The 13,867-nt window shown below is 31.5% G+C and overlaps 1 protein-coding gene across 5 annotated transcripts in view; it reads left to right on the forward strand.

Annotated features, from left to right (window-relative positions):
- Window positions 1-7,525, forward strand: part of LOC111380231 — a 49,934-nt gene extending 42,409 nt beyond the window's left edge. Inside the window, exons 1-7 of one of the 5 annotated variants that reach the window (XR_002700153.1) lie at window positions 7-117; window positions 338-442; window positions 2,127-2,267; window positions 3,871-3,940; window positions 4,317-4,366; window positions 5,735-5,864; window positions 7,315-7,525. Coding sequence is in view for 1 of the 5 variants with exons in the window: in XM_023003730.1 (XP_022859498.1) it covers window positions 7,315-7,374 (60 nt within the window). In the remaining 4 variants the exon portion in view is untranslated. The other 4 variants (XR_002700152.1, XR_002700151.1, XR_002700150.1 and 1 more) reach the window with 4 other exon arrangements.
- The last annotated feature ends 6,342 nt before the right edge of the window (window positions 7,526-13,867 follow it).

A 13,867-nucleotide genomic window follows, 5' to 3' on the forward strand; every position in this document is an offset into this window, starting at 1 on the left:
ATTAGACAATGCAAGTAACCTGCTGACTAATTTCTTGAGTGGAGGAAAGATTGGAACTGTGCCTACAGCTGAAGATGCAGTTTCTGATCTTTTCAGTCGGCCATTTTTCTTCTCCTTGTATGACTGGTTCCTAGAGATACTTAACCGCGATCTTTGCTTCCTATGGTTGTAATAATCATAGACCATTTGTCGATGTCGCTTGTACTTCTATCATTGTTGTTATATGTTCCGGTCACTAACGTAGCATCTAAACTGGTCTTTTTGTTTGTTCATTTTGTTTTTGCATGCTGACAAATTCTACTCCATGTGATTTTTTCAAACTATATATTGTTGACAGATCTATAAAACAATTTGAGAAAGGATGCACAAAAGAAAACAACCAAAGGGAGTTTTGTTGACACTTCCTACATGTATATAAAAGAGTGAAGTAAAGGCTGTACAGGTGTTGCGCATATATTGTTTTTTAAAATTTTTTTTTTTTTTTTTTTTTTTTTTTTTTTTTTTAACTTTTTTCCTTTCTTTTTTGCTTAACGCAACCATCTTGTATTTCTCCATTTTTGCACTCAACTTCGCCATCCCCACTGTGATAACCTCACCTCCCGTCTCTTTCTTACTATAAATTGATTTCTCAATTTTCTCACTCTTTCTTCTAAAGAGTTCGTAGAAACAAGGTTTAGTTTGTTATTATTGCTCCAATTCTGACCAAAATTGCAACACCCGTGACTAAACTCCTTCATAGATTGTCTTATACAACCCAAGACAAGCAGTTCCATGATTACATATCATCAGGAATCTCTCTTATTTGTATGTATGTATGTTTTTTCGATTTTTTGTTCTTTTGAATTAATCATCATTTTTCTTAAGTTTTCATTTGATTATCGTTTATGTAAACATGCATGTTATTAATTTTGTTCGAGGATACCTTCCATGGTCAATTAGCTTCTAAGATAATTTTGTAAGACTATACTATTGAAATTGATTTCTCTCAGTTAGAAATGAAATGCTTGTAAATTTGACACTTGCAATTTTGTATTAAAAGGATATAGAAGGGCTTCTCCCACTTCATTTTAAATTTTAAAATCTCTATCTTTTTTTATTTTTTATTTTTTTTGCATATTTCATATTTCATTTGTGTTTTAGGAAAACTTGGTGGAAATTTTGTGCATCTTTTGTAAGGTAGATTGGATGGATAGTGTTAAGAAAGAAAAATAGTTTATAATGTTGTTTATGTGCAGGAGATGCGGAGAATAAATTTTTTTTTTTTAAACAAAAAGCAAAAAAATAAAATAAAGTAATAATGGGAGCAGTGCCCACACCGAGCGCGCACGGAGCATATTGCTCCGTGCAGACATGGAGTTGCTTCGTGTCGCACGGAGCATGCAACCCTCACCTCCACTCCAGCTGTTCTCCATTTTCACACCTTCACAGCTTCGCTTCTCCCTCCCTCTCTAGAAGAATAAACTTGTAAACACAGGACACAATAACCCATAAACATTGCAATTTTGTTAACTATTATTCAATTGGTTTGGTTGATTGAATAATTGTGGTCCGTCAATGGCATTGCAAATTGTAAGGCGACTCGCTTGTAGCCTCCCCAAACCTTAGCCTTTTCAGTCAGCACTTCTCCTCCGAATCCAATCTAATTCGCGGTATTCTCTTCTCCAGTGATGGTATCAGTCTTGAAATCACTGAATCCGTCAAACAGGTCCATTCACACTTATCAATCTGATTATATACACTGTTCATTATCCGCTCAATGCTTCTTCATGTTTAGCTGAGTGAGCTGTGAAAGAATGAGGTTTTGCCCTTTGTGTTTCATTAGATTTTCTGGAGAGAGATGTAACTTCTTTAAATTTTAATTTCTTGAGTGCCCGGCATTTGCTACAGTCATGGACATTGATCATATTCGTGAAATTTTGCCTCACTGATCAATGAAATTCGAACTGTCCTGATTCTTACTTTGTTTTAGTGATTTAATTGTTATTCTTTATTCGGTTGCTTGATAATTTAATACGGTTCTTAGTTTGTGAATTCAAGCATTCATTTCCTCCTGTTGTGATTTTTATCTTTTGGCTGCCTTGTTAATACAATTTGGTTTTTTCTTTTGTTTTTGCTTTTGGCTATAGATTTCCATTTTTTACTGGTATTAGAGTGGTTGAGTACAATCCTGGCTGTCGACTGTGGCTATCAAGAATGTGACTATAAATGATAATTTCCTCCCCCATTTTCCTGAGAGGCTAATTATGCCAGGTGTGCTCGTGGTTGAGGTGAGTAGTTTAACTTGTTTACCTATAAATATAACCATGTAGGGCAGAACCAAAAATTTATGTGGATAGTAATTTGATACTTTGATTACTTTTGACCGTATATCTCGTTTCATAACTGATGATCATGTGTGAGATCTAAATATTTTTCACATGCTAATTTTATTTCTTTAACTTGTAGGAGAGAAATGAAAGGTCCTTCTATAAGCTTACAATTGATAATGTTGAAGAACTGATACCAGGACTTTAGTTTTTGTTTCCCACCATAGGCTGATACCCAATAAATTTTGACTGATGCATATTCCCATAAGGACTAGGTGAAAGTTTAATGAGGATTTGGACTATTTTTGTGCCAGTATGGTGAAAGGTCAACTTACTTCAATAAGATCGAAACTTGCTACTCGGATAATAAGTTTGGAGTAATGGTGCAATTTGCTAGCAAGCTTTTTATAAGTAGGTACATGATTTTGATTTTATGCATTGAATCCGGCTTCAGAGACAGCTTTGCTGAAATAAAAGGGCACGCAATATAAATCATTGTTACTGCCTGGTTGCGTACTTCTCAAAGAAAAAAAATTGTTTAATTAAATTATTTTCATAAGTTGCCTCCATAAACATATCTGCAGTGAATTGATGTTTTTGTTTAGTATAAAAACTGTAATTTTCAAGGAACTCATGGTTCACAGAATCTAACATCTCTGCCTAACCAGTGAAATGGAATTCCATACGTGAGAAAAAGGATCATTGTTTCCTTCAGTTATAACTGCCACTTCGCAGCCAAACAAAAGTTCCTGATTAGTGAACGAAATACTGGATGTGTGCCTAACAACTTTTTTTCAATGTAAAGATGAGGACATTAGGAAAATAAGGAGTCAGAATACAAAGTGGCTGTTTAATTTCAATCCTATACATTCTTTTTTTAATCATTATTTTATTACCAATGCTATTTTGACAAGTTTCCTTCAGTCCAATACTATTTTCACGAAGCCTCTTTAAGATCCAGCCTTCTCTTGCATTGCACTTGGAACTCTACAGCTTGATCTCATGTCTTGTGCCCACTTCTTTTTTTATTTATTATTATTATTATTTTTTTCTTTGCGTATTTTCACTTGCAAGACATTCTACTTTTATTTAACGGTTTTGAAAGAACGAATTTCCTTTGTTAATTGATGTATTTTTTATAATGGAAAAGGGATGAAAAGTAAGTCAATTCAAACCTATGAATATTTTTCACGTTTACAAATAAACTTCTCTCAAACTTATATACATTTTTTTCAAACATTAACTAAACGTGCAATACACGTTCAACCAACTAGATCTAAGAAAAGGTATCATCTCTGAACCTTTGATGTTCATCATGTCTCATTCTTATATACGAATCTGAGTTATTAATTTCTATGGATTTCATCTACAATCCTTTTAAGTAAATATTGACACGAAAACTAACTTTGATGGCTAGCTTGAAAGAATTGCAAACGCTACATAATCTTAATGAGGGGGATACATATTATTATTACATTAATTTTTTTATTTTTTATTTTTTTGGTAACTTTCATTTTACTTTCAAGTAATTTTTTCCTCTTTTTGATGAAATGTCGATTTTTAGGAAGCCTGGAAAGGTAAAGCTAGACAACATCCTACCTAGAGCAAAGGATTCAATATGCAAGATGTTATAGGTAATTGATCTCTAACTTCTTAAGGATTGGATATGTTGTTCTACGGGGTGGTGGTTAGATTATTATACGATTAAAAATGACACAAAAATAACAATCAAAGTTCTCATCTTTTAGTACTTTAACTTAATGTAATTAGGTTTCTAATACAAACAACTTTAATCTAAACAAATAACTGGCTAAAATGTGCCGAGCGGCTAACAACATAGATTGTTAGGTTTTTCATCCATTCATAAGTTGCATCTATTTTAACCCTTGTAAAGGATCTAGAATTTTTTTTTTCCAATTTTCAAAGTATCCATTTTTTATTTTATTTTATTATTATTATTACTTTTTACATTGCGTATCATCTTCTAATATGAAATTTTCCCATTTGTAGGTTTTTGTATTTATAAGTGTTGGATCGTTCTTCCTGCTAAAGGCAATCTGGTAAGGACAATTTTTGCATTTTGCTGATTTTTATTTATTGTTATTATTATTATTAATTATTTTTGTCATGTGTATACAATTTGCTCTTTATTATTTGTATCAATTTTTGAATATATTAAGAATTTGTATTGGAATTTTTTATTATTTTAGGAATTCTCTGCAGTTATGAAAATTGAGATATCTATATTTCTAGATCAAGTATTATACATTCAGTTATATGCCTAACAAATTTCTAAGACTTAATTTTTAGCTACCACATCTCTATATTCTCAAATACATGCTCTTTCGGAGCGTTCTCATGCTAGAAATGATGTAGGGTTGGTTAAAAATATTGAGTTGGCAATGTCAACTAAGCTCTAAACAGTTTGACAACCAAGATTGTAATCATAAATTGCCTGTTTTCATATTGGCTATCAAGGGAATGCACCTTTTAGATAACACTGCACAAGAGATCAAATTTGAAGCATTTCGTCTTGTGGTAAAATTGTTCATTTAATAATATAGGTTTCAAAATTTGATTTGATGGCAGCTACTTGTACAGAATGTCTATTATAAGTTTCAGCATTCTTGTCTTAAAAAAGCAATTTGACTAACAATGATTTGAAATTCGAGTTTTACAAGAAATTATTGCAATGTAATAGTTGGTCGTTTTATGTTACATCTCTTTCTCTAAAGCTTATGCAACTTGGTTTAATTAATATAACAAAAGTTTTATGGTCATTCACTTTTGTATGCATATGTTGAAAATCAAAGAGGAAGAATTTTGGTTTTGGCTTCCTAGAGTTATATTGACATATTTGTATCTCAACATGACCCCATTTCAAGGTGTAATTATACTACTAGCTTTTAATTGCTAGAATATTCCATCGTACAGATTTGGCATTACATTATGGTGCAAAGTTGAGGGAGTGCATTTGCCACTAAAGTATTGCTAGGCGAGTGGATGATTTGTTTATGTGCTAATTCAGATATTTGTTTATAATAAGTAACAAAAAGTTGACTAGAAGTAACTTTCTAGTTAATTTGAGGTCTATCTTAGTTAATTTAAATACCAGTCATCTGAGAATACCGCTATGCTTTGCATTATTTTTTGAAATTATAAATAAATTATGGTAATAGTACTTTCTTTTAGTTTATTAGGTCTTACTAACATGAAGAATTTGACAATTAATAGCAGATTCTTTTAGTTTATTAATAGCAGATTCTTTTAGTTTAATAGCACATTATTTTTTATTACCTACGTTCTCTCCAGTAGATATCATGAGGCCATTTGCCGAATCTGTTTTGCAATGGTAAACTTTCTTTTATGATTCCTAGAGTTCTTCGGACTGCTTGACTTTGTTTGACTCTTTGTATAATTTGTTTCAGCAACATTAACTAGGGACCATCTTATAATGCTCATTGGGTTCATGATACCCCTGTCCTTTCTAATGTTTAAGCCAAGCTGAGGCAGCTCCTAATTGATCTTGGAAATGATGATAAAATACTTGGAATCTAGGTGAACACCATTGCTTCCTGCTTGAAAACTCAGCAATTTTTTTTTACTATTCTTATGCAGTATTTATTATTGAACACATATAAATTATCTTTTTCGAAGCACATTATTTTTGTTTTTTAATTTCCATTTCTTTTATCTCGCGGAAGTAGAGAAGAGAGAGTAAAGCAAAGATGTCTATCTTTCTGGCAGCTTACTATTTTTTGCTGAAATGCACCCCTTGGAAAGTTTTGAAATTTGTTCTTTTTGGTTCATTTGTTTATCTTGAACCATCTCATAAAAGGTCAAGTTGTTAGACGAATTTATTCCTTATAATTTTTGTAATTGCCGTGCTACCTCTCGGGGTCTGGGTTTATATTTGTCGTCGTGCATAGTTTTTATAAATGGGTGATAAAAATACTTGAACCTAGACTTTTTCCTAGCCTGCTAGGATGTCATGTCGAACCTCATTGTCCAAAAGCGAAACCTTTAGATGAGATGGTATCACCACCTTCTTGAATCTTTTACTGGGTCATTTTTAAATAGTTTTTAAATAATTGAGGATTAAGTGAAGAAAGTAAATTGTGTCAAAAGGTAGGGCTATCTATTGTTAATATAGAAAAAATTCTTTTTGTTCTAGATCAGATTCCTCTCGACTAAGGATTCGCATTTGTAATTTCTATGTTGGGGCCTGAAGCAGTATCTAGACTGTCATACCATCAAATTTACTCTACTTTCCATCCACTTGTTAAAAAAACTATTCATTAATTGCATTTCTTTCATCGATTTTTTGCATTTTAAATGAGACTGTCTGTTAAGCCGTTTGAGTTTTATTCTTTTGAACTACATTATTTTACAATGTGATTTTACATTTTTAGACAATGATAAAAAAATTTAATTTCCAATTGCTTATATGAGTTTAATAAATACATTTACTGTTGTAGTGGAAATATTATATTTCGCGAAATCGATCTACCACATCATTTCTTTCGAGTTATCACACCTTCGTTAGGCCATGACATTTGTTTGGTGAGTGTTATAATTATTCTACACATTAAGAGTATGTGTTAGTAGAAGTTCCAGCTAGATCCATCAATTTACTCTCTTTTTAAGGGGAATCATATTTGAGAGCCCTTTTTATATAATCTCCATGGAGAATTTATATTTGAGAGCCTTTTTTTATGTAATTCCAAGGTTAAATTTCTACCTATTTAGTTGTATTCCTAATATTTCTATGGCAAATTTGAAGGAAATTGACTGCTGTTACATTGGCTGCTTCTTTAAGAGCTGTCGTGTATGTCCATTCACAATTGCCACACACTTATATTTAACATTCACCAATTAACGTGCGTTTCCTCACTAGTTTTAACAGAAAAGAGGCTATTGTTGCCTGAATAAGAAGTTTATCTTCAAATTGTTGATGGCATCATAATATCACGGGTTCCATTTATTTATTCCATTTTCATTTTTGCAGCCAAGGAAAGCGGAAGAGAAGAAGCAGCGAGTATTAAGTTGTGAAATACAGCGTGTTTGAGCCCTTCTGATGGCTTCAAATCGACCACACTAAATTAGGTTATCCGGTAAGGGAATTACAATTACAGGCTCAATTTTGAGGTCAATGCTTTCTTGCAAATTTGTTCTTGACATGGATGAGTAAAACATATGGAGCGGACCTTTATTTTTAAGTTTCTGAGTCTTAATTGTTCATCTTGCACATCTGTGGAACGTTCTTGATTATTGAAATATGTTGCAGTTCTTAACAGTTATCGGGATTTCTTTTTTGAGTAATATGCATAGAAACTGTGATGGGAATATAATTAGAGATGCACGAGACAGTAAGAGCATATTTAATTGTGTTTAAAAGTAAGTCAAACAGAAAATGTGACTTAAGAAAATGGAATTGGCCACCATTTCCTCCCGAGTGGTCATTCGGACTAGTTGGTGACTATTTATCATATCTATAAGGATTGAGATTTTTACGTTTTATTGCATTTATATATAAATTGAAATGATTATTTGTTATCAATTTTTGTCTCACTTTGATTTTTATGTTTTAGTGCATTTACATATTTTCCCGGCAAATATTATTTTCTTATAAGCTAAATTTTTACTTTTGTAAACTTTATACTTATTGAGTATATGTTTTACTTACAAGTAATTTTTCATATATAAGTGGATTTTTTAAAGTATAAATGACTTTTATACTTGTATAAATGAATTTTTATCTTATAGGAATATTAGTAATATTTTTTTCTTAGAAGCAATTTTCATATAAAGTGAAATTTTATCTTATAAGTGATATTTTACTTATAAAAAAATTTTTGGTTATAAAATAATTTTATTCTTACAATTGAATTTTTTAGTTATAAGTAGTATTTTTTACACGTAATTGAATGTTTGTCTTATAAGTAAAATTTTTATTTATAAACTGATTTTTTTTTTTTTAATTTACAATCGAATTTTTTAGTTAAAATTTTATTTTTACTTGTAGGCAATTTTTTACATATAAGTGGACTTATGTCTTATAAGTGATTTTTTACTAATAAGTAAATATTTTAATTAATAAATTTGTTTTTGACTTATAAGTGATTTTTCTTCTTATATAAGCATTTGTATAACTTTTAAGTTAGTTTCATAAGTAATTTTTAACTCGTATCTAATTTTTTATTTTTTAACTTATGAAAACGTTTTCCAATTAAAAATGAATTTTTTACAATTAAATATTTCCTTATAACTTGAATTTTTTGGTTAAAATTATTATTTTTACTTACAAATGAAATTATTAACTACTCATCCTACATGACATATTAATTTTGTACGATTAAATAAAGGAGAATAAGCACCCAAATTTAATTTAACCAAGGTACTAACTCTACCAAACATCAAATAAAGATAAGATCGAATTGTTTTAATCCTTATACATCTAATATAGTACGTCAAACATGCCCTGAATGAACTCCAATTCATGCAAATATACGAACCACAATGCATGAAAGGAAACTGCGTCATAAATTAGAAAAGATGAAAATCATTTATCTAAATGAAAAACTCAACTAGATTTATTAATTGGAAAAACTCGAGTAAGGTGCACTTTAGGGATTTATAGCAAGTTTAAGGATTAAGTGTAAATTATGACAAATTTTAAGAATCATGGTTTTATAAGTCTGTAGAATATTGCGGTGAATTTGCATAATGATAATAGTAGGTTTTACGATATTAAACTGGAGATTGGATCCTAAATGCAACAATTGTAAAGTTTTGGGACTAGATTGCAAATACTGAGATTAATTTTTAGACGATTAAGATTGGTAAGGGATACTAACAGTTTTGATTTTTGCGCCTTCTAATACTTTTGAGATGTTGAGAGACCAAAATGAAAATAAGTAGTAAATTCTATTTTTATTTATTTGAGCCAAAGAGCTAATTATTGAAAGAGCAAGAATTCCCATATCAAGATTAGGCTCATTTCGAAGTTCGTATAAATGGCGAATTATGAACTCAAGAAAAAGTTAATTTGGATAAGCCAAATGGAGTTATAGCCCATTAAAATAAACTATTTGGTGGGTAATTTAGTTTTCAAATTAAAATCAACTAGTTTTGAACCTCATATGTAATAGAGTATATGAACTCGAGAAAAAATTATTTTGAATAAGTCAAACTCAAGCTAAAATCGATAAAAATCACACTTTAATCACGAGCATATCCCGTAACAAAAAGCCTCCCAAAAAACCTATTAACCTCCCCATTCTTGAATAAACAAGTTGAACTTTTGCAGGAAAGTGAAGGTGCTCTTCAGTTTTAGTCTCCCCATCCATAGAAGTTGCAAAATGAAGTGTTTCATGTTTTTCTTGAACAGGAGAACTTTGGATAAAACCAACTTAAGACCCCACTTTTGAGGAAGAAAAAAGAGAGAGAAAAGAAAGAAAGAAAGAAAAATGCGTCTTAATGACATAAGATAACAAAAGATAATTAAAAATTTAGCCAATAATTAAAACATGATAAGAGATTTTAATGTGCATATATTCAAAGACTTGTTATCCGTCGGGTTTTCTTTGACAAGTAAAGTGCATTAAACAAGTGGGTGCCTACAGATCGACTGCCTCCAAAACTTAAGCAATCGACTTGCTCGTATGCTATGTTGGCCTGTTCCTTGAGAGTGGGTATTTAGTCGGATCTGTCTCCCGGCTCTAGTTTAAGATCCATTTACTACTACTTCTTCTAGACCTCTTTTTAATTGTTTTATTTTGAGTCAGGGCACTTATTTTCTTTCTACCATGATTATACTTTATATTCCTAGAGATGGCTCACCTACTACTAAGCATAAGAAAGCACTGCACATAGACATGTTGCAAATGTTAGATAATCAAAACAAGCACCAGCATATTTGCATATAACTTGCAGAGTTGACTTCCTAATGGTGCTTGAGGTCACAACGAATGTGAAGAAATATTCGAGCAATAAAATATGCAGTATCTAACATCCACATGAATATGATAAAATCTCCAAAATTTATTAAAATTGTGCACATAACATCGTAGAATTCTCGATGACAATTTTGATTGTAGAGTTGAAATTACATTAACGATGTTAAGATTATTTCAAGTATATCAATAGGAAAATAAATAGTAGCACACAAGTAAGGAAAAGGGAGTGTTGTAAGGGTGGATAGAGGTACCAATCTGTATGTTAACTCACTAGCCCATGTCCACAGATTCGCAAACTTCATGTCAGTGTTCTGGTCACTGTCCACAACTTCGTCACATTTCATATCGACACCCTGACCATTGCTTAAACCACATAAATCGGGATAGTTTAAAGAATGCAACCAAAGGGCCACAAATCCACCATTATGTTGAAATTATTGTTCAAAATAAATAGAATAGGCTTTGGAATGAAAAAAAAAAAAATGATTTGAAGGCCAAAACTTTGGCCTATGCGACCACATAGGACTTTGTATCATGTGGTCGCAAAAAGACATGTTGCGCCTATGTGCCATGCGACCGCATAGAACTAAAAAATAGCTGTTAAGGCTGGTTTTTTTATTTAAATTCTTGATGGCCTTCAGCCTAAAGCTTGCAACTTTTCATGGTCTTTTGGCACTATTTCATGGGTATTGATTAAAATCTATTTATACATGATAGATTATCACATCAAAGATATAATTCAACAACTTGAAATCAAATCTTCATTCCAAAAAATAGAATTCATATTCTTTCCTTTATATTCAAATTCCTTCAAAGTGTTCTTAAAATTTTGATAGAAAATACAAAGTACTTGAGTGTTTTTCTATTGCAAATCTTGATTAATTCTTCAAACCATTTGCAAATATCCCTTTAAGCATCAAATTCAATCGAGAGGAAGCAAATATTCTTTGAGGACAAAGGATTTCGTGTTTAAGCCTTCATCTTTTATTCTGGTGTTCTTGTTTTTTGTTCTTTATTTCTTCTTCACCCCTTTTGCGTGGAAACATTTTTTTAACACATTGTGCTCTGTTGATGTAGTATGAAGGTGGATATACTTCATTTTAAAATCTTCTGCTTCTTATGCATAAGACTTCATGGACAATTTTTCATGGTTGTCCTTCCATTTTTTATTATACAAGAGGATGAGTGGAGTCAATTTTGATATGGTAATGAATGAAATTGATCTCTTGAACTCCTAAGCACTAGATAATGTGGTACACTATAATAGGTAGTATAATCAATTTTGTAACTAACCATTACCCACTACAACCTATTGTAGTGAAAAATTAATTTTTAGATGAAAAAGTGACGAGTTAAGATTGATTAGTGATGAGAAGAATCACATGATGCTCCCCAATTTGATTTGAGTAACTTTGATAGTTTGATATATTAAGGCAACAAAATGAAAATAAATTTAAAATTCTATAATTTTATTTAGTGAAGAAGCAAGAATTACCCTTGATAAGTGTATTTTTGCACACTTATTAGAAACTTTAACGAGCTAACTATTAATTGAAAGAGTGGATATCGACTCAGAATTGGGTAATTTTGATTTTTGTAGGTCATAAACCTCAAAAGGTAAGAGAACAAGGCAAAATCGCAAAAGGGAGTGAAAAGGAACCAAAAACATAAAAAAAGTGAAGGGGGATCAAAGTACACAAGTGCCGAAATTTGAGGATTTAGGATGCAATTTATGGGGGCAAAATTGATATAAAAGTCAAAATCTATGGATCAAATTGTACAAGTTCAAAGTTGAGGGACCTTAAGTACAAATTGCTAGATGCTTTGTGTGCAAAAAAAATAATAAAATAATTGAAAACTGGAATCAAGGCAGAGAGTCGGCGCCTAGGAGCCATTTTTAATTTTTAAAAAATGACGCAAGGTTTTTGTCACTTTCTGGAACTTCAGGGACCAAGGGTGCAATTTCTCTGGGGGTTTTTAATTAAAAAACCGGCTGCTGGGATTCATTCTGTCTTCTTCCGGCTTGGAGCTTCCTCTTTCATTTTTCTTTTCCTTTTACTTTCTTTTTCTTTTCTTCATTTTTTTTCTCTTTCATTTTCTTTCCTTTTCCATTTTATTTTCTTGGTATTTTGGAGGATACAATCTAGAGCAAAAGGGGAACGTCAACAAAAAGTGAAAAAATAATTTGGAGAATTCAAGACCAAGCTCATAGTGATAGTAAAAAAACTCACCCTGCCCTGGATAGGGCAAAAAATTTTGCCCCGAATAGGTTGGAAGGGCGGGGTGCCCCATCGCGAGGGACGGGCCCCGAACACACCCCGTGAAGGAAAAAAAGATTGAAAATAATTTTATTTCTAGACAATTTACCTGTTAAAAACTCATTTTGAATTTATGTTTTATTCTCTACTAGTAACATAACTTGAAACTTTGAAAATGTAAAAAAATAAAAAAAAAAAAATTAAACGGGACAATAAACGGGGCAAAAAGTTGCCCCGTCCCCGCTAAGGAGAGGTCGGAGCCCCTGCCCCACCTTCGGTCCCCACCCACCCCGACTCATCATGTTGCTATCCCTAAAACTCATAAGGGGTTTTATTAACTTTGTATTTTCTCAATTATTTTTTTATATTTGTAATATATTATTATAAATATTCTCATTTTTATCATTTATATAATATGGGCCAAGTATTTTTGTTAGGGTTTATGGTATTATTTTAAACTAACTTTAATCAATTTTAATATTTGTTCTTTAATGTTAAGTTACTCATTTTCACGTGTTTTTACTATTGTTATTTCTTATATTTTCATTTACGTGGTTAATGAATGATTGTGTTTAGCGATTTGTACATCATTCGAGAGAAGATTGTGCATTTTAGACCAAATAGCAGAAATCCTAGATTTGCGTAAGGAATAGAGATATACCCCTAATCCTAGATGACTCGTTGAACTATTTTCACAAAGAATTAATGTAGTGGGTTTTAATCGACAAAGAAATATAGTAGGTTGAATCAATAAATTTGAATTAATTTCGTTTGAAAGAGATAATTAACTAAAATTGGAAGATCAGGTCTAACATCGTAAATGAGTAATTTGTTAACCGACTCATTGAGAAATGAATTAGGCAACGGTTAAGCAAAACTATGTATCCCAGCCATGTTTTCCTCAAAAATTTCCAAGTGTTTATGTTTTCCTATTTTATAGATTTTTAGTTAATGTTCCTTATTTCAAATCAAAATATTTATTGTGTGTTTTTTCTTTTTATTGTTAGAATTAAATTAATTAAAGTTGTATAATCGAAAGTATACATCCTTGGAGGGATCGACAATCCGTATTCAAAAATCCATTTTATTACTTGAATGCGACCCGTACAACTATTTATTTATTTATTTATTTTTGTTTGCTTTTATTATTTTATATCATTTGGCTAAACCCCAATTTTAATCTATCTCGTGTATTTGTATTCTCTCCGTGCACTTTTCAGGTATTTGTATGATTCTTGTTAACCCCGGAAATTGGTCCTTCCACGTGGCCAACTGGAAGTTACTCCACGTATTCCTCCCTGCGCACAATCAGCGAATAGTCAGGCGCACACGGTCGGAACCAGCG

This window comes from Olea europaea, unplaced genomic scaffold (genome assembly GCF_002742605.1).
Source record: "Olea europaea var. sylvestris unplaced genomic scaffold, O_europaea_v1 scaffold2109, whole genome shotgun sequence".
NCBI lineage: Eukaryota > Viridiplantae > Streptophyta > Magnoliopsida > Lamiales > Oleaceae > Olea > Olea europaea.